This window comes from Volvox carteri, assembly GCF_000143455.1.
Source record: "Volvox carteri f. nagariensis unplaced genomic scaffold VOLCAscaffold_53, whole genome shotgun sequence".
NCBI lineage: Eukaryota > Viridiplantae > Chlorophyta > Chlorophyceae > Chlamydomonadales > Volvocaceae > Volvox > Volvox carteri.
In genome coordinates, this window is record NW_003307596.1 from 920,079 (window position 1) to 932,542 (window position 12,464).

General features: G+C 54.7%; 2 protein-coding genes across 2 annotated transcripts; both read right to left on the bottom strand.

Annotated features, from left to right (window-relative positions):
- Positions 1-6,216: 6,216 nt before the first annotated feature.
- On the bottom strand, positions 6,217-9,642 carry VOLCADRAFT_121447 (uncharacterized protein; the record flags this gene model as incomplete). The annotated part of the gene is made up of 7 exons (XM_002955656.1): positions 6,217-6,429; positions 6,621-6,717; positions 7,362-7,469; positions 7,838-7,997; positions 8,975-9,188; positions 9,320-9,411; positions 9,507-9,642. The coding sequence occupies 7 exons, from the start codon at positions 9,640-9,642 to the stop codon at positions 6,217-6,219; spliced, it is 1,020 nt and encodes a 339-aa protein (XP_002955702.1).
- Positions 9,643-10,502: 860 nt separating this feature from the next.
- On the bottom strand, positions 10,503-12,249 carry VOLCADRAFT_106922 (uncharacterized protein). Its single transcript, XM_002955657.1, has 3 exons — positions 12,040-12,249; positions 11,653-11,746; positions 10,503-10,963 (listed from the first exon to the last, which is right to left on the bottom strand). The coding sequence occupies exons 1-3, from the start codon at positions 12,166-12,168 to the stop codon at positions 10,689-10,691; spliced, it is 498 nt and encodes a 165-aa protein (XP_002955703.1). The 5' UTR covers positions 12,169-12,249; the 3' UTR covers positions 10,503-10,688.
- Positions 12,250-12,464: the final 215 nt, after the last annotated feature.

Here is a 12,464-nt window from a genome sequence, read left to right on the forward strand (position 1 = left end):
GCCGGACCGCTTCCCACGTGATGATTTGCCGCGAGAAAGCGCCGCCCGGCAGAGCCGCCTTTAGGCTTTGCCTACCGCGATGGCTGTGTGTCATTGTGGTCGGCTGGGCAGCTTTGAGCTTCCGGCGGGTTCCTAAGTTCGCTCCAAGGAAGGAGGGTATCTGTTGCCTCCCGCGCCTCTCCTTTGCTGTGCCTCAGTTTGGAAATTTGGACGCACGGGGTGGGGCTTGGGGGGTTTTACGTGATTGCCTTGTCGCTGCTTGGGAGAGGAGTCGGGCGCGCATGGGGGTCTCACCTGGCCATTGGTAGCCCGCCCTACTGCGCCAAGGCGCCTACCATCGAAGGCTCTTACCATCGGTGACTGTCTGTCAGTTAGGTGGTGAAGCAAGTACAGGTGACTTAGCCGGTCTGTGGGCGACACGATCATGGCATTGGGAAGGGCGGCAACTTCCTAATGGACATGCGGCTGGGGAGGACGGAAAGAAGACCTGAGACGCAGGTTCCGCGCCCGGTGCCTGGTGCCCGATGGAGGAGGGGCCACACGGCAACAATTTTGTCTGCTGCGGTATTACTGTGCGGATGGGGAAGGGTTGGCGTTCCGGAAGTGGGGTTGTTTTGAGAGGACGGGACGTAGGGGTTCCGTCCTCTCACCTTCCAAGACAAGGACGTAGTGCAGTAAGGTGATGTGTGACATGTGGCTTAGCTGTTGTTTTGACGTCATGTGGTTGAATCGCGGTATCGAGCAATAAGTTACGTTGCTTTGGGGTTACAGCGGCCAAGTGGGTTGTTGGGGCCTTATGTGGGGTGTGGGCACTTGACTGTTGTAACGGCGGGGTCAAGCATGTACGACCAACGAGCATCGTCACGGAATAACGTCAACTGAGGACACGCTTGTGGAGGGGGCGGGTGGGGGCTGGGAGGGGACACAGTTCGAGCTGTCGGGACAACTTACTGGGGAAGGGAGTGGACGATGGCGCCCACTTTTTTTACTGCTAGCCGGAATGATGGTGGTTTCTTTGACCGATGTTTTGAAGGGCGTTGGCATTGCATTCGCTCCTGTGGTAGCGGAGTGAGCACGGTTGTTAGCTAATGAGCTAATTGATTTCCTGGTGTGGGTGGCGGTGCGCCTTGTCCCGTAACCTGCTCTGTGTCAGCATCTCAGATCCGGAAGTACTTCATTTCGTGAGACCGCATTGTTGACAGATATAACCTTCCGGACGGGACGGGAATCATCGCGGTGCAGAAAACGGGACAAGTTATTACAGCTTGTTTGCTTTCCGCAACCCGTTGGTGTATATCGACGGTCCTTAAAGCGTCTCGTCTACTTTCGGATTCTCACCGGGACTGCTGCGCCGCGTCTGACAAGCCATCGCCAATGCCGAAATGATGAACAGGCGATCGAATCTGGCTCGATAAGATGGAAAGCGGGCTTTGTTCGGAACTGGGTATGCAAGAAATTGGTTTGATGCTTGCGTCGCGGATACTTAGTGTTGCCGTTGCTGTCGCTCTGTTGCAATTGCCCCTCGCCGTCTGACTGGCGCCGTGTGCTAAGTGTGAGGGTATGTCCATGCTCAAAGACTTTGTTTGCCTAGTCGAGGTTGTGTGGAAACGCGCAGTGTTGCGTGGACGGAAACCTGTGCGTGACGGGGCCTGGTGGCAAGGGGGGCTGATGCACATCTGGTCCTGTGGTGTCATTACCATGGAGTGTTCGTGAAGGTATCGGCGTTGATTTACGCTGGCCATGAGTAAATGCGATGGACGTGTTTCTATAAGAAGCTTTGTGCTTGGTTACTTGTCATCTTTGCTAAGTTGGTGTTGGGTTGTAAGAGCTGCTGCAGTAATGGTCAGGTCCCCTGGGTCGTCCCGATCCCGAGCCGCAAGGAATGCAAGTCCAGTTTATGTGAAGGAAAGAAGACATCGCAGAAAAGTCAAATCCATCCTTTTTGGTAACGACGTCTTCTTCAGGGTTCTCTCGGACTTTGAATCTTCGCTTGACGAACAAGAATAGACATATAGATAGATACGTAAAGCCCATAAGCATTGTATGAAGTAAGATCATTCTTACCACTTGTGTGGCTGCAATCACTTTGTTCAAAACTCACCAATTGACCCAACTTCAAGTTTCTTGAAGAAACCTGAGCGATAACATTCTTCACAGTAATCTTCATAACATTCTTTCCAAAAGTTCTCTGATGCAAGATGCGAAGCCATCGAAGCTGCTCCGGTTGTCAGTCTTGGTGTCGAGACATCCTCACTCCTACGAGGACGCCCGCGCATACCACGGCCAGCGCTGCCCGACACCAATGGCGTCCCCAGCCCTCCACCGGCCCCACCCAAAACCCCGCACGCAACCGCAGTGACCCATCCCACATGCGGGCCAGTTGGGCCTCTGCTATAACCGCGTGTCGAGGCGACAGCCACAGCAGCACTGTTGCCAGCAATGACCCCAGTGGCCCAGGGCGCCATGGCAGCCGCGATATTGAGCTCGTCACGCAGGTCAGCCTTGACCGCTGGCCCCGCTTCGCCCAGCAGGCCCTGGCCTGGGATGGCCCCGTCTCCGTTGCTGTGTATCTGCCATGTCCCCCTGACCACCCGCTAGCCGGGGCTTACCACGACCACCTGCGCGCGCTGGTGGATATCCTCAGAGCGCAGCTGGTGCGAACTGAAGAGCCTTCCGGCGGTGATACGGCGGGAGAGGAAGGGGGTTCGACGGCTCCTTCGCCGCCACCGCACCGGCGGGTTCTGACGGTGTCAGTGCTCCACGCGTGGCACTTCGCACGCGAGGGGGCGCTGGTGCTACCTGGTGTCGTACCGCCACCGTCAGTGCCGTTGCTGACCGATGAAAAGCGTGGAGAGAAAGGCGAGATGTTTTATGAGCACTTGTACCCGATAAACGCATTGCGCAACGCTGCGCTTCAAGCCGCCACCAGTAGTCACGTGTGGCTGGTGGATGGAGACTTCATCCCTAGCCGGGGCCTGCGGGGGGAACTGCTACAGCTGGCTGGGGCATCGTGCCATACTGGCAGTAACACTAGCTCCGGCAGCAGCGCTAGCACTAGCAGTTGGGGACGCAGTTTGCTGGAACTGTCGGACATGTACCCGCGGCCGGTGATGTGGGTGGTGCCGGCATTCGAGCTAAGAGGTTCTCCAGCAACGAGAGCTGACGCCGCCGCTGTGGCACTGACGCCAGCCGAAGGGGCAGGTGGCTGTGCCGACGAAGGCGAAGGCACCACATCATCAGCGGCGGCGGTGGATGAGGTGCCGGACAGCCAAGTGGCGGAGGTGCCGCGCACCGTACAGCAGCTGGCACAGTACGCCGCGGTCAAACGCATTCCACTCGGTGCAGGATCCAGATCTGCATCGGATTCTGGATCCGAGTCGAGTCCTCAGTCAAGTAGCACAGCTGAAGCTGCCGCAGCTACGGAACGGGTGTCAAGAGAAGTACGGCCGTTTCATTGCGGCCGATATCCCCAGCCGATCCCCTCCATTGATTACAAGCGCTGGTGGGCGGCTGCACTTGAGGAAGAGGAGGCGGTTGCCAGCGGCAGGGGCAGCAGTACCCCCTGGATAACTGTACCATACCATGAGTACTTCGAGCCGTACGGAGTTGTACGACGCGATCAGGTGAGCGTGTGCTTTGCAGCGTTTCAAGCGTTTCAGCGTCCTTCCACAGCCCGCACTCACGCATTTTGTCCTGTCAGACGTTACCCGGGTGGAGTTACTGCACGAAGTGTCCTCGAGTGTAATTGTGTATAGACGTGGGAAGTCGCACCCGTTGCACTTTCTTTGATGGCCAACTTGGTTCCGCTCTGCAGGTGCCGTTGTACGACGAGCGGTTCCGGGGCTACGGCCTCAATAAGGTGCAGCACGCGTACCACATGGCGGCGATGGGCTTTGAGTTCCGGGTAAGTGTTATTGGTGGCTGGCTGGCTGCTTGTGCGTGCGCGTTGATAAATTGGGCGCAAGGCTGTGAAAGGATGGTTAAGGGAATGATTGTGGCTTGGTGTGCGTGGCGGTCCAACCCGTACAAACTGAAAGTAAGTCCAAGAGAAGAACCCGCTTACCCCGGCCACCCCACAGCTGCTCACAAGGCGCTTCTGCGTCACAGTGCCTCATGCCCGGTCGCTGTCATACCGTGCGGTCTTCGGGACCGCCGCCGATTCACAGCAGCGCCTGCGCGTGGAGCGGCTTTACGAGCTGTTTAAGCAGGAAATGTACGACAAATACGGATACAGGTACAGCGCAGCTCCTTAGCCGTCGTTCGGCACAAAACGGCAGTTTGGTCATTTTGGCTATGGTTCTTGCTGAGATTTCCGTGCTGTAAGGCGATCCTGTTTGTGGTGTGATGAATGTATGCGGTGTTCACCTCCTACGGAAGTCCTATGGCTCCTGAATTCAAAGTTTGCAGTAGCTGCTTCCTGCTTAGGGCCTGTCCTTCTCCACTTCTCTATCTCTGGTCCCGTTTCCTTTTTAACTTGGGTTCTTTTCGTCTTCGCCTTAATGACCTGTGGGTTGCGTTCGTCTGGTCGTGGCCTTGAGTGGGTGCGGACTTGTTAGCTCCGGTTAGCGCTTGTTTACCCTTTCTTTGGTCGTGCTCCTCCTTTTCTACTTCTGCAACCATCCTAATTGAAGCTATGCCCATGGCTCGACAGTCCTGCGGTCTTTTGCATGAATTTTGTGGCCATGAGTGAAGGAGAGCCTCGGACAGATCGCAGTTGGCCACTGTCTGCAACCTCTCGTTCTGATGTCCTGGCTGCTTGCGACGTCTGCAGCGCGGAAGGCCCTTGGCCTTTTCATATGGAGTACTAGCAGCGGTGGCAGCCCTGCCCACACGACGGAGCAGCTCACGGCACAGTCTCGATAGGAAGAGAGGGAATGGGCCACTGTGCCGGTGCTCCTGTAGTGCGCCACTCCACCGCCGCGGCAGCAGTACTCCAATACAGCAACAGTTCCTGACCTGCAAATGCGTGCGCCGTTCCACGTTCTGTGTTCCCGTTAATCCGCACAGCCCGTGCGGTCTTTTCTCCCACAGGGCCTGGAGGCTCCGTGTGTCTCCCAGATAGGTATCTGGTAGCCTCAAGACCTGCTTGTCTACCGAGACTAACTGCATTAGTCAAGATTAAAGAACTAGGTTCACCGGTGGGTCCACGGGGTCCGTAGTCCTCCATTAGAACTTCTTCATTTAACATTTGGTCGGTCGTCAGCCCTTGGGATATAGGATTCCGCTAATGCCATCCTAATCCGTATAGATAGCCCGATCACAATACAAGCAGCGCAGCACCGTAACGCCGCCATCCGGAGGCTTCGTCGTCCAGGGTCACACCAGTCCAGTCGTTAGCTCATGCGGGCAATCTCTTCCCAGCCAAGAGCTACCGTTAAGAGCTGCGGGACACCTACAAACTAAGGGACACCCACACACACATACACGGATCAGAAGACTGACAGCTAAGGATACTCAATGCGTGTTGATCAGTGTTGCCCTACGTCTGGCTCTCTTGGGTCTTAGTTCGCTGCGAGAGGGCACGAATGGCGCTGGATGACGCCAGTCTGCGGCCAAGCTGGCGGACCCACACGGCCCAAGCACAGCCCACAGCCAGTCCATACTTACTCCTCCTACCACACCTGCACGCACACCAGCTGCACTTGCTCGCGGTAAGCACGCCTCCTCCCTGCTCAACCTTCCATGCCCTTCATGCATGCACGCAGTACACCTTGCTCTGCTCTGCTACTCGTGCGGGCATGCAATGCCTTTCCTCCCTCTTAACTTCTCTTACCGTAACGCGGTGCACGGATCAGTCGGTTTAACGAGGCCGAGGAACATAGTAAGCTGGCACATTCAAACAGGACGTACTGAGTACGGATTAGGTTGACACACAAAGGGAGGGCCCCGGAGGACACGCTAGATGTTCGCGGCTAGCGGGCTGAAAACACCCCACAAAGCATAAAGAGGAAGGGCACACTCTTGTAATAGTAAACTTCACTAACCAGCGAACCAGACATGAACGCTCTGCCGTCGTCAGACTCATCCTAACTTACACGTGCACATGGTCTACTGGCAGTCTATTGATGGCGTTCCAACAATAAATGAGCCCGAAAGAACGCAGCGGTTTTTTTTCCTTTCCTCCAGCTAGGTGGTTGCAAATCTCCCGCCCGCCATAAATAAATCCGAACCGAACCGACCTGGAAATCAAATACGCCATCCATCCGGGGCCCCCTCTTACCCCACCTCTACGCCCCCATCATCCAAAGCCGCCACTGCCTTACCCAAGGCTGCAGCAGCACCCTGTTTACCACCCGATCCACCAGTCTGCGGGGTCTTACCAGCCTCCTCCTCCTCCTTAGAGCCGTCGGCCCCGGTGTGGCCGGCAGCGTCGCCACCACGCTGCTTGGCTCCGGTGGCACCCTCCTCCGCCATGTTGAGCACAGCGGCCTGAGGGAAGTGTGTGAGAAGCAAGGGGGGAAGGCGCTTACACGTCGACACCAACACACATTGGAAACGAAATGCAATTGCCTGAAGAGCACTCCACAGACGTGCATACATACATAAATACATGCATATGCATACAGGTGAGCATCAGGCGCAACCTCATCTCATCTCCACACGTCAACCAGCTGCCGTACCTGCAGCATGTGCGCCACACTGGCGTAGCCTCTCTCCTGGGCCTTATGGAAGGCAATGCCAGTGGGCAGACGGCCCTCCTTGCGCATGCAGATCGAGCTAAAGCGCGCTCCCAACGCGGCGGCGGAAGGGAAGAGGAAAAGGAGGAGGAGACAGTGGGACATTCAAACGACAGAACAACCACGGAAAAGTCGATGAACTGATCTGGGTCAGGATTGGGTCTAGCACATGAGCAAGTTTACCACATTGCGCAGTCCAGCAGCGGTGGAAAGGTAGAAATTGCTAATTTGTTTGGAGTGGACGACAACAACACATGACAAGGAAAATGACGCCGAGGCATTATGGTAAAATAGAGATGGAGACGCTGTAGTAATCATGGACGGCTGGGTGGTGAGTGGTCAGGACAACCGTAAATTCGGGAATCTTCTTCACAGGACCTATCAGTGCCCTACTGCTCTAGACTAGCGAAGAGAGCAAGAGGATCATGGCACATGACACCTCCTGGACTTCTGCGGCAGACGCCCAGGCGCCGGGCTTAAAAAATCCCACTCATCCCGAAAGTGCCGGAAGACAGTCACCATATATATCTGACATCTGCGCGCAAAAGAACTTAAGACATAAGGAATCAAAGGGGTGTGTGTGTGTGTGTCTCCGCGAGAGAGACAAAACGCACATAAAACATACAGACAACACACACCGCGCCCGTCCCGTTGCGCGTCCCCACCACCCATCTGCATCCGCACCTGTTGCAGAACCAGCCGTGCTTGCGCCAGTTACCGTGTTTCTTCTCGTAGCAATGGGGGCAGAGCCAGTCGGGGTCTTCACGGACCTCCTCTAGAACCTGACCGTACCTGCGTGGCACCAGTTGGGGCTTATAACTGTTGAGAGGTTCCTGTCTCGGAGCTTCTTGCTTCGGGTTTGGTCCTTCATAATCGAGTTTCATCGAGATCATCCACCCAAGGAGGCGTGAGCTCGCAGAAAACGGATGGTTGCTAGAGAGGTAGGCGAGAATGGAAGTGCAACGCGCGACAGACTCACGCCACGCCTGAGACAACAGCGATGCTGATCAGAAGCACAACAAACATTTCATATTCAACCAAACACTTATCAACACGGAGAATGGACAGCAGCAACACCCCAAAACAGGCCCTCCCCATCAAGGAAGCGACGACAGCGGGCCTCTTCCCTTCCCCCCACGCACACATACGACGCAGCCCACCTGACCCAAAGGCACGCGCGACAGAAGATTCCCGTCGCGGACTTGCAGCTCGAGCAGGTCGACTTGCCCAGGCACTGTGCCGCGCTGTTGCGGGTGCTGCACCGGGGACAGTCCTCCTCACTACACAACATCTTCTGGCGGCAGAAATGGCAGGTGAGGCCTGCATGACATGGCATGGCCGGGCGATATGGGTCAACAACTAAGTGGAACATCGCTTACGTCAAAAGCGGGAGCAGGTGGACGTGCTTCTCAGCAAGGGCGCCCAAACGCTGCGGGTGGGTGCGTTTCCAAAGAAACAGGGCCGCGTGAAATGAGAAATGGGTGAAGTGAGGAGAATGAGTGTGTATATGCGAGCGTCTCGTACCAAGGTTACTATCGTACACGCGCCCGCGACCACGGCCTCTGGACGAGCATCGCCGCGCCTCCAGTGCTGCGCGTTGCTCCTCTGTCATCTCCTCCCCCGCCGCTGCCGGTTTGACACTCGCCGTACTGCGGCCTGCAAAATATTTCCGGGTTTCGGAGCGATGTGCGAGTCACAGTACTACGAGCGGGAAATTCCCCATCCCCTTTTCATGCCCGGGAAACACACCACCCCGGCGGCGCGAGGGTAACCCCTTAGGTGGTTGGGCTGTGTCGGGTTGCGCCCTTGCAGAAGAAGTGGAAACAGAGGCATGGCGTGTGACGTGACGTTCTAACGTGAGTGTGGTTTTGCGCCGTCGCGATCCGTGGCGTGCAGATAGGGGACAACAAAACCTAGGCTAAACTTGTGACAACGCTCGACAGGAAGTAGAGCAAACCGCAAGGCAAGCAGGTTGAAATCAGGAAGCCTTGTGACTAGGTGGGCACACAAAACAAAACTAAATTTGTTAGGTGACAGAGCAAATGATGAATGGATAATGAATGAAACACATCATGATCTGTGAGCATTGGATGCTGATGAATGTTTGGAGGACATGATTGCTCTAGGGATGGGGAGCAGGCGCAAAGCATGCCAACCAGAACCAGTCGCTTTTCATCATCACGCAGCATCGCACTTCATCGCAGCCAGCCGGCCCCACATGCAAACCACATGTACTTATTATTGCAACAAGACGGTGTCATAACTATGGTAACGGCCAAATGTAGGGGAAACCTTACCGATCAGGTCAAGCAGCTCGCCGCCGTGGGTGCCGCCGGCAGCCTCCTCACCGTCACCGCTACCATCACCTTCTGCACTGCCGCCACCACTATACATGGGATTGCCATCGTCATCGAGTTCTACAAGGTTTGGGGCAGGCATCCCCGCTATGCGATGGCTCCGCCGCGGTGGCAGCCTCCGCTCCACAACGCGCGGCCTCTTAGCCGCAATTCTCTAGCAGCCAGCGGAAGGGCGCGTGTAGGGAGCATGACGTAATGTGTTTGATGTAAAGTGGACTACCTTATAGCAAAGATGAGAGAGAAGGGAATATCTCGGGGGACATCTTGGCAATCTGTTATGTTCACCTGGGCTGCTGAAGCTGGCCCCCGATGGTTGTTCTTCTCCGCAGCGACGGCTTGGGTAAAGTTCCTTACGGCTTTTGCGACGCCGATAGCGGCTGAGGCACAAAGGGTTGTACCCCGGCGTGAGTAATTTGTGCGTGTCAAACCAGGAGTGCGGACACTGAGGTCTTCAGCAGGTACTGCATCCCACCCAAGGCAGCGGCATTCCGAGCCATCCTCTCCTGGCGTTCAGCATCAAGGTCGTCTACGGGCGCCCCGGCAGGTGTAGCATGGTCTGTCTCCTTGGCTCCATCGTCCGTTGCAGAAGCGCGCCGCTTCGGTGCCATGGCTGTTCGGTCTACAGCTGTCGTTGACTGATAGTTCAAACCATAGTAACCGAAAGCCTTGTAAACAGTGTACTGAAAGCTAAGCAGTCGTTACCGCCCAGACCTAACAACTAAACGGAAAGGGCGCTTGGATGCGGTAGTTTGGAGCAGGCAAATAACAAGCCGGTGTTATTGATATATGCAGGTTTGGCCAAACAGTTGGCGTAAGTTGGAAAGCAATTATTAAGGTTTGACCTATGATACAATAGAGTAAATTAGAGTAACTCTGAACTATTGGAACACGCTTTGGGCAACACCGTTGGCGGCTACGTCGGAAGTGCCGTGCCCAAAGTGACTTTTTGCACTTTTTCCTCAGGCTTATAACGTATTCCCCCGCATATGCTCATCTACGTGTCACTCTTATATTACTTCTGAAAATCTAGACGCATAAGCGTGACGAGATCGTCTGTCCACAAGGGCTTTCACCGCATCCTGGCAACATTCCTTGCTTCCAAGTTGTCAATATTTACGAGTCAAAAGGGCAGTGGATGCTTTAACTGTTATGCAAGTTGTACATAGTTTACGTATCCCGCAACTCACACAGCAAGCCTTACATCTTCTCTGTCCTTTTTGCAGCAGCGGGATGAAACAAGCTCGACAAGCTCTCAAAGGATTCGCGCCATTGCACAGTATCACAGTATTCCCTCAGGAAACATACGTTCCTCCGGCGCGTCGTAACCACACCACCGTGGTCACCAGCAGTAAATTTCAGCCGACGCTGGAGCTCCTGTCCCTAGGGCGAATAATCCTCCATACATTCCACTCGGCAATGACCTTTATCACACCATGTTCCATGTAAAGCATATCCCCAGTTTACCACCCAAATGCATGTCCACTTTCCCCGCACTCGCTAAACCCTTTCACGGGCCCTCAAGTCGATTGTCCCATCTCTCTTGTCACAGCTCACGTTTTATACATTTACACACATAAAACCCTTACTATAAAAGAATTTCTTCGCATGCCTTTTACTTTTGTTCGGGCAAATTTCAATAAAACCAGATGAGTCTTCAGAACGCCCGGCGGAGCAGCAGGGACATGACAAGCGCGATAACGCCGCTGTATGCACCCAGTAGACCGGTCGCGACGTGCTTCTTCTCCACCATGTCCCGCTTGGGTAGCCCCGAAGAAGAGATGTGGCCGTGGACAGAGTCCACCGCCGCCCAGTGCAACACGAGGGCGCGCTTGTACTGGTTCCGGAGCCACGTCTCAGCACGCGCGGAGGCGCGCTCTGCACGGGCACGAAATTGAACCCAGGACTGCTGGCCTGCCTGTAGGTAGGGCTCTGCGCAGGGCCAGGTTTAAAGCAAAAGTACAAAGCGCCTGTTAAATATGAAGCAATTAATGCAAAGCATGAATGAAGATGCATTGCAGTGGATTGTTGCAGAAGGACCATTGGTGCACGCATAACCAAATGGCCACATAACCGCCTAATCGTATAACCCAAGCACTCTAAGAGCGTAGGTAGGAGGGCAGGACACGCAAGAGGCGAGGCTGACCAGCCAAGCAAGGGTTCCATATGTCGGAAGGAAAAATGAGAGAGCATCATAGGATCAGGACCAGGACGCTATAAGAAGCGGCATTGTGGACAGTTTACGGCATGCTCCTGCGCGGCCGCTCCGGTTGGAAACTATTACTATAGGAGAAGTAGTCTACAAACCCAAGGAGGCCAAGCTAAGAAGTGATGCAGCAAACCTACGCAGGCGATCACCGGCACCGCACGCACACGCACACATCGCTCTCCTCTCCCCTGGACTGCCACGCGTATTGCCCGTGAAAGGATTACACTCGCGCACACAAGGCCCAGTGATTTCGGTGTTCCATTCGCAGGCGGAGGTCCTGCGGGGAATGGATAATGGCCTTGCAGACCAGCCCCTTCATTACTTCGTTCCGTACAATGCCGAAAAAGAGACCTGGGAGCACATCGTGCGCATATGTGCGCTCAAACCTCACGTCACAGGAAGAGGCTCTTACCTGCTACCCGTTGCGCCTCAGCTACTGCCATTTTGTAAAGCTCCTCCAGATCATTTTGCATGCTCTTCAGCTTCTCCTGCATGCGTTCCTTGTCCTGTTTTGGAATAACGGAAAACGGGCGTAGGGGGATGTTGCTGAATGTTGCGGGCAGAACACAAGCTGGAGCAGGCAGTGGGGTATTTGTAAGCGTTAAGAGCGCACGCTACGGCTGCTTGACTGTGAGCGTGTTAGCTGGCAGTATTGCGTGCTGGTACGGTGTTCGACATATGCGACGTGTCCTTTACCCAAGATATGGACACCGCGCCCTGCTAAAAGCGTGGTGCCCGACCATCAAGAACAGGATATTTTCGCGTGGATTTTAGCGCAGACTAGCAGACTTTCACCCACCCGTAAGCGCGATTTAATATGGCTGGCCTCTTCCTTGGCACGCTGCAGCACATCCTTAAAGGATCCGGAGGCGTTCACATTATGAGCGACAGCGCTTAGAAACAGGAGAAGTAAAAGGTAGGAGCGCATTTTGTCGAATCCTCCCAGTAACTTGACTTGCAAAATTTTTTGAGTCAACAGGCTATTCGTGTGCGAGTATGCTGTCTCGATGTGAAGCATGCATTATAACACCAGCACCTTGTGATGGATGGGATACTTATGTAAACTAAATCCAGAACCAGAAACAATCGAAAACGTCAACGGCCATACGCAAAAGGATGGTTAGCAGCTCGAGACATTAGTGCTCTGTATGCAATCTCCTTTTGGTTAGGTTGTACTGTAATATACTGAAAGAATAGTGCAGGCTAACTGAAAAAGGGAGGGCA

Coding starts and splice junctions, on each gene's coding strand:
- VOLCADRAFT_106922 (XM_002955657.1), bottom strand. CDS start 12,168: ATGCGCTCCTACCTTTTACTTCTCCTGTTTCTAAGCGCTGTCGCTCAT. Junction 11,747..12,039: donor ATATTAAATCGCGCTTACGG/GTGGGTGAAAGT, acceptor ATTCCAAAACAG/GACAAGGAACGCATGCAGGA. Junction 10,964..11,652: donor TGAGGCGCAACGGGTAGCAG/GTAAGAGCCTCT, acceptor GGCCCTGCGCAG/AGCCCTACCTACAGGCAGGC.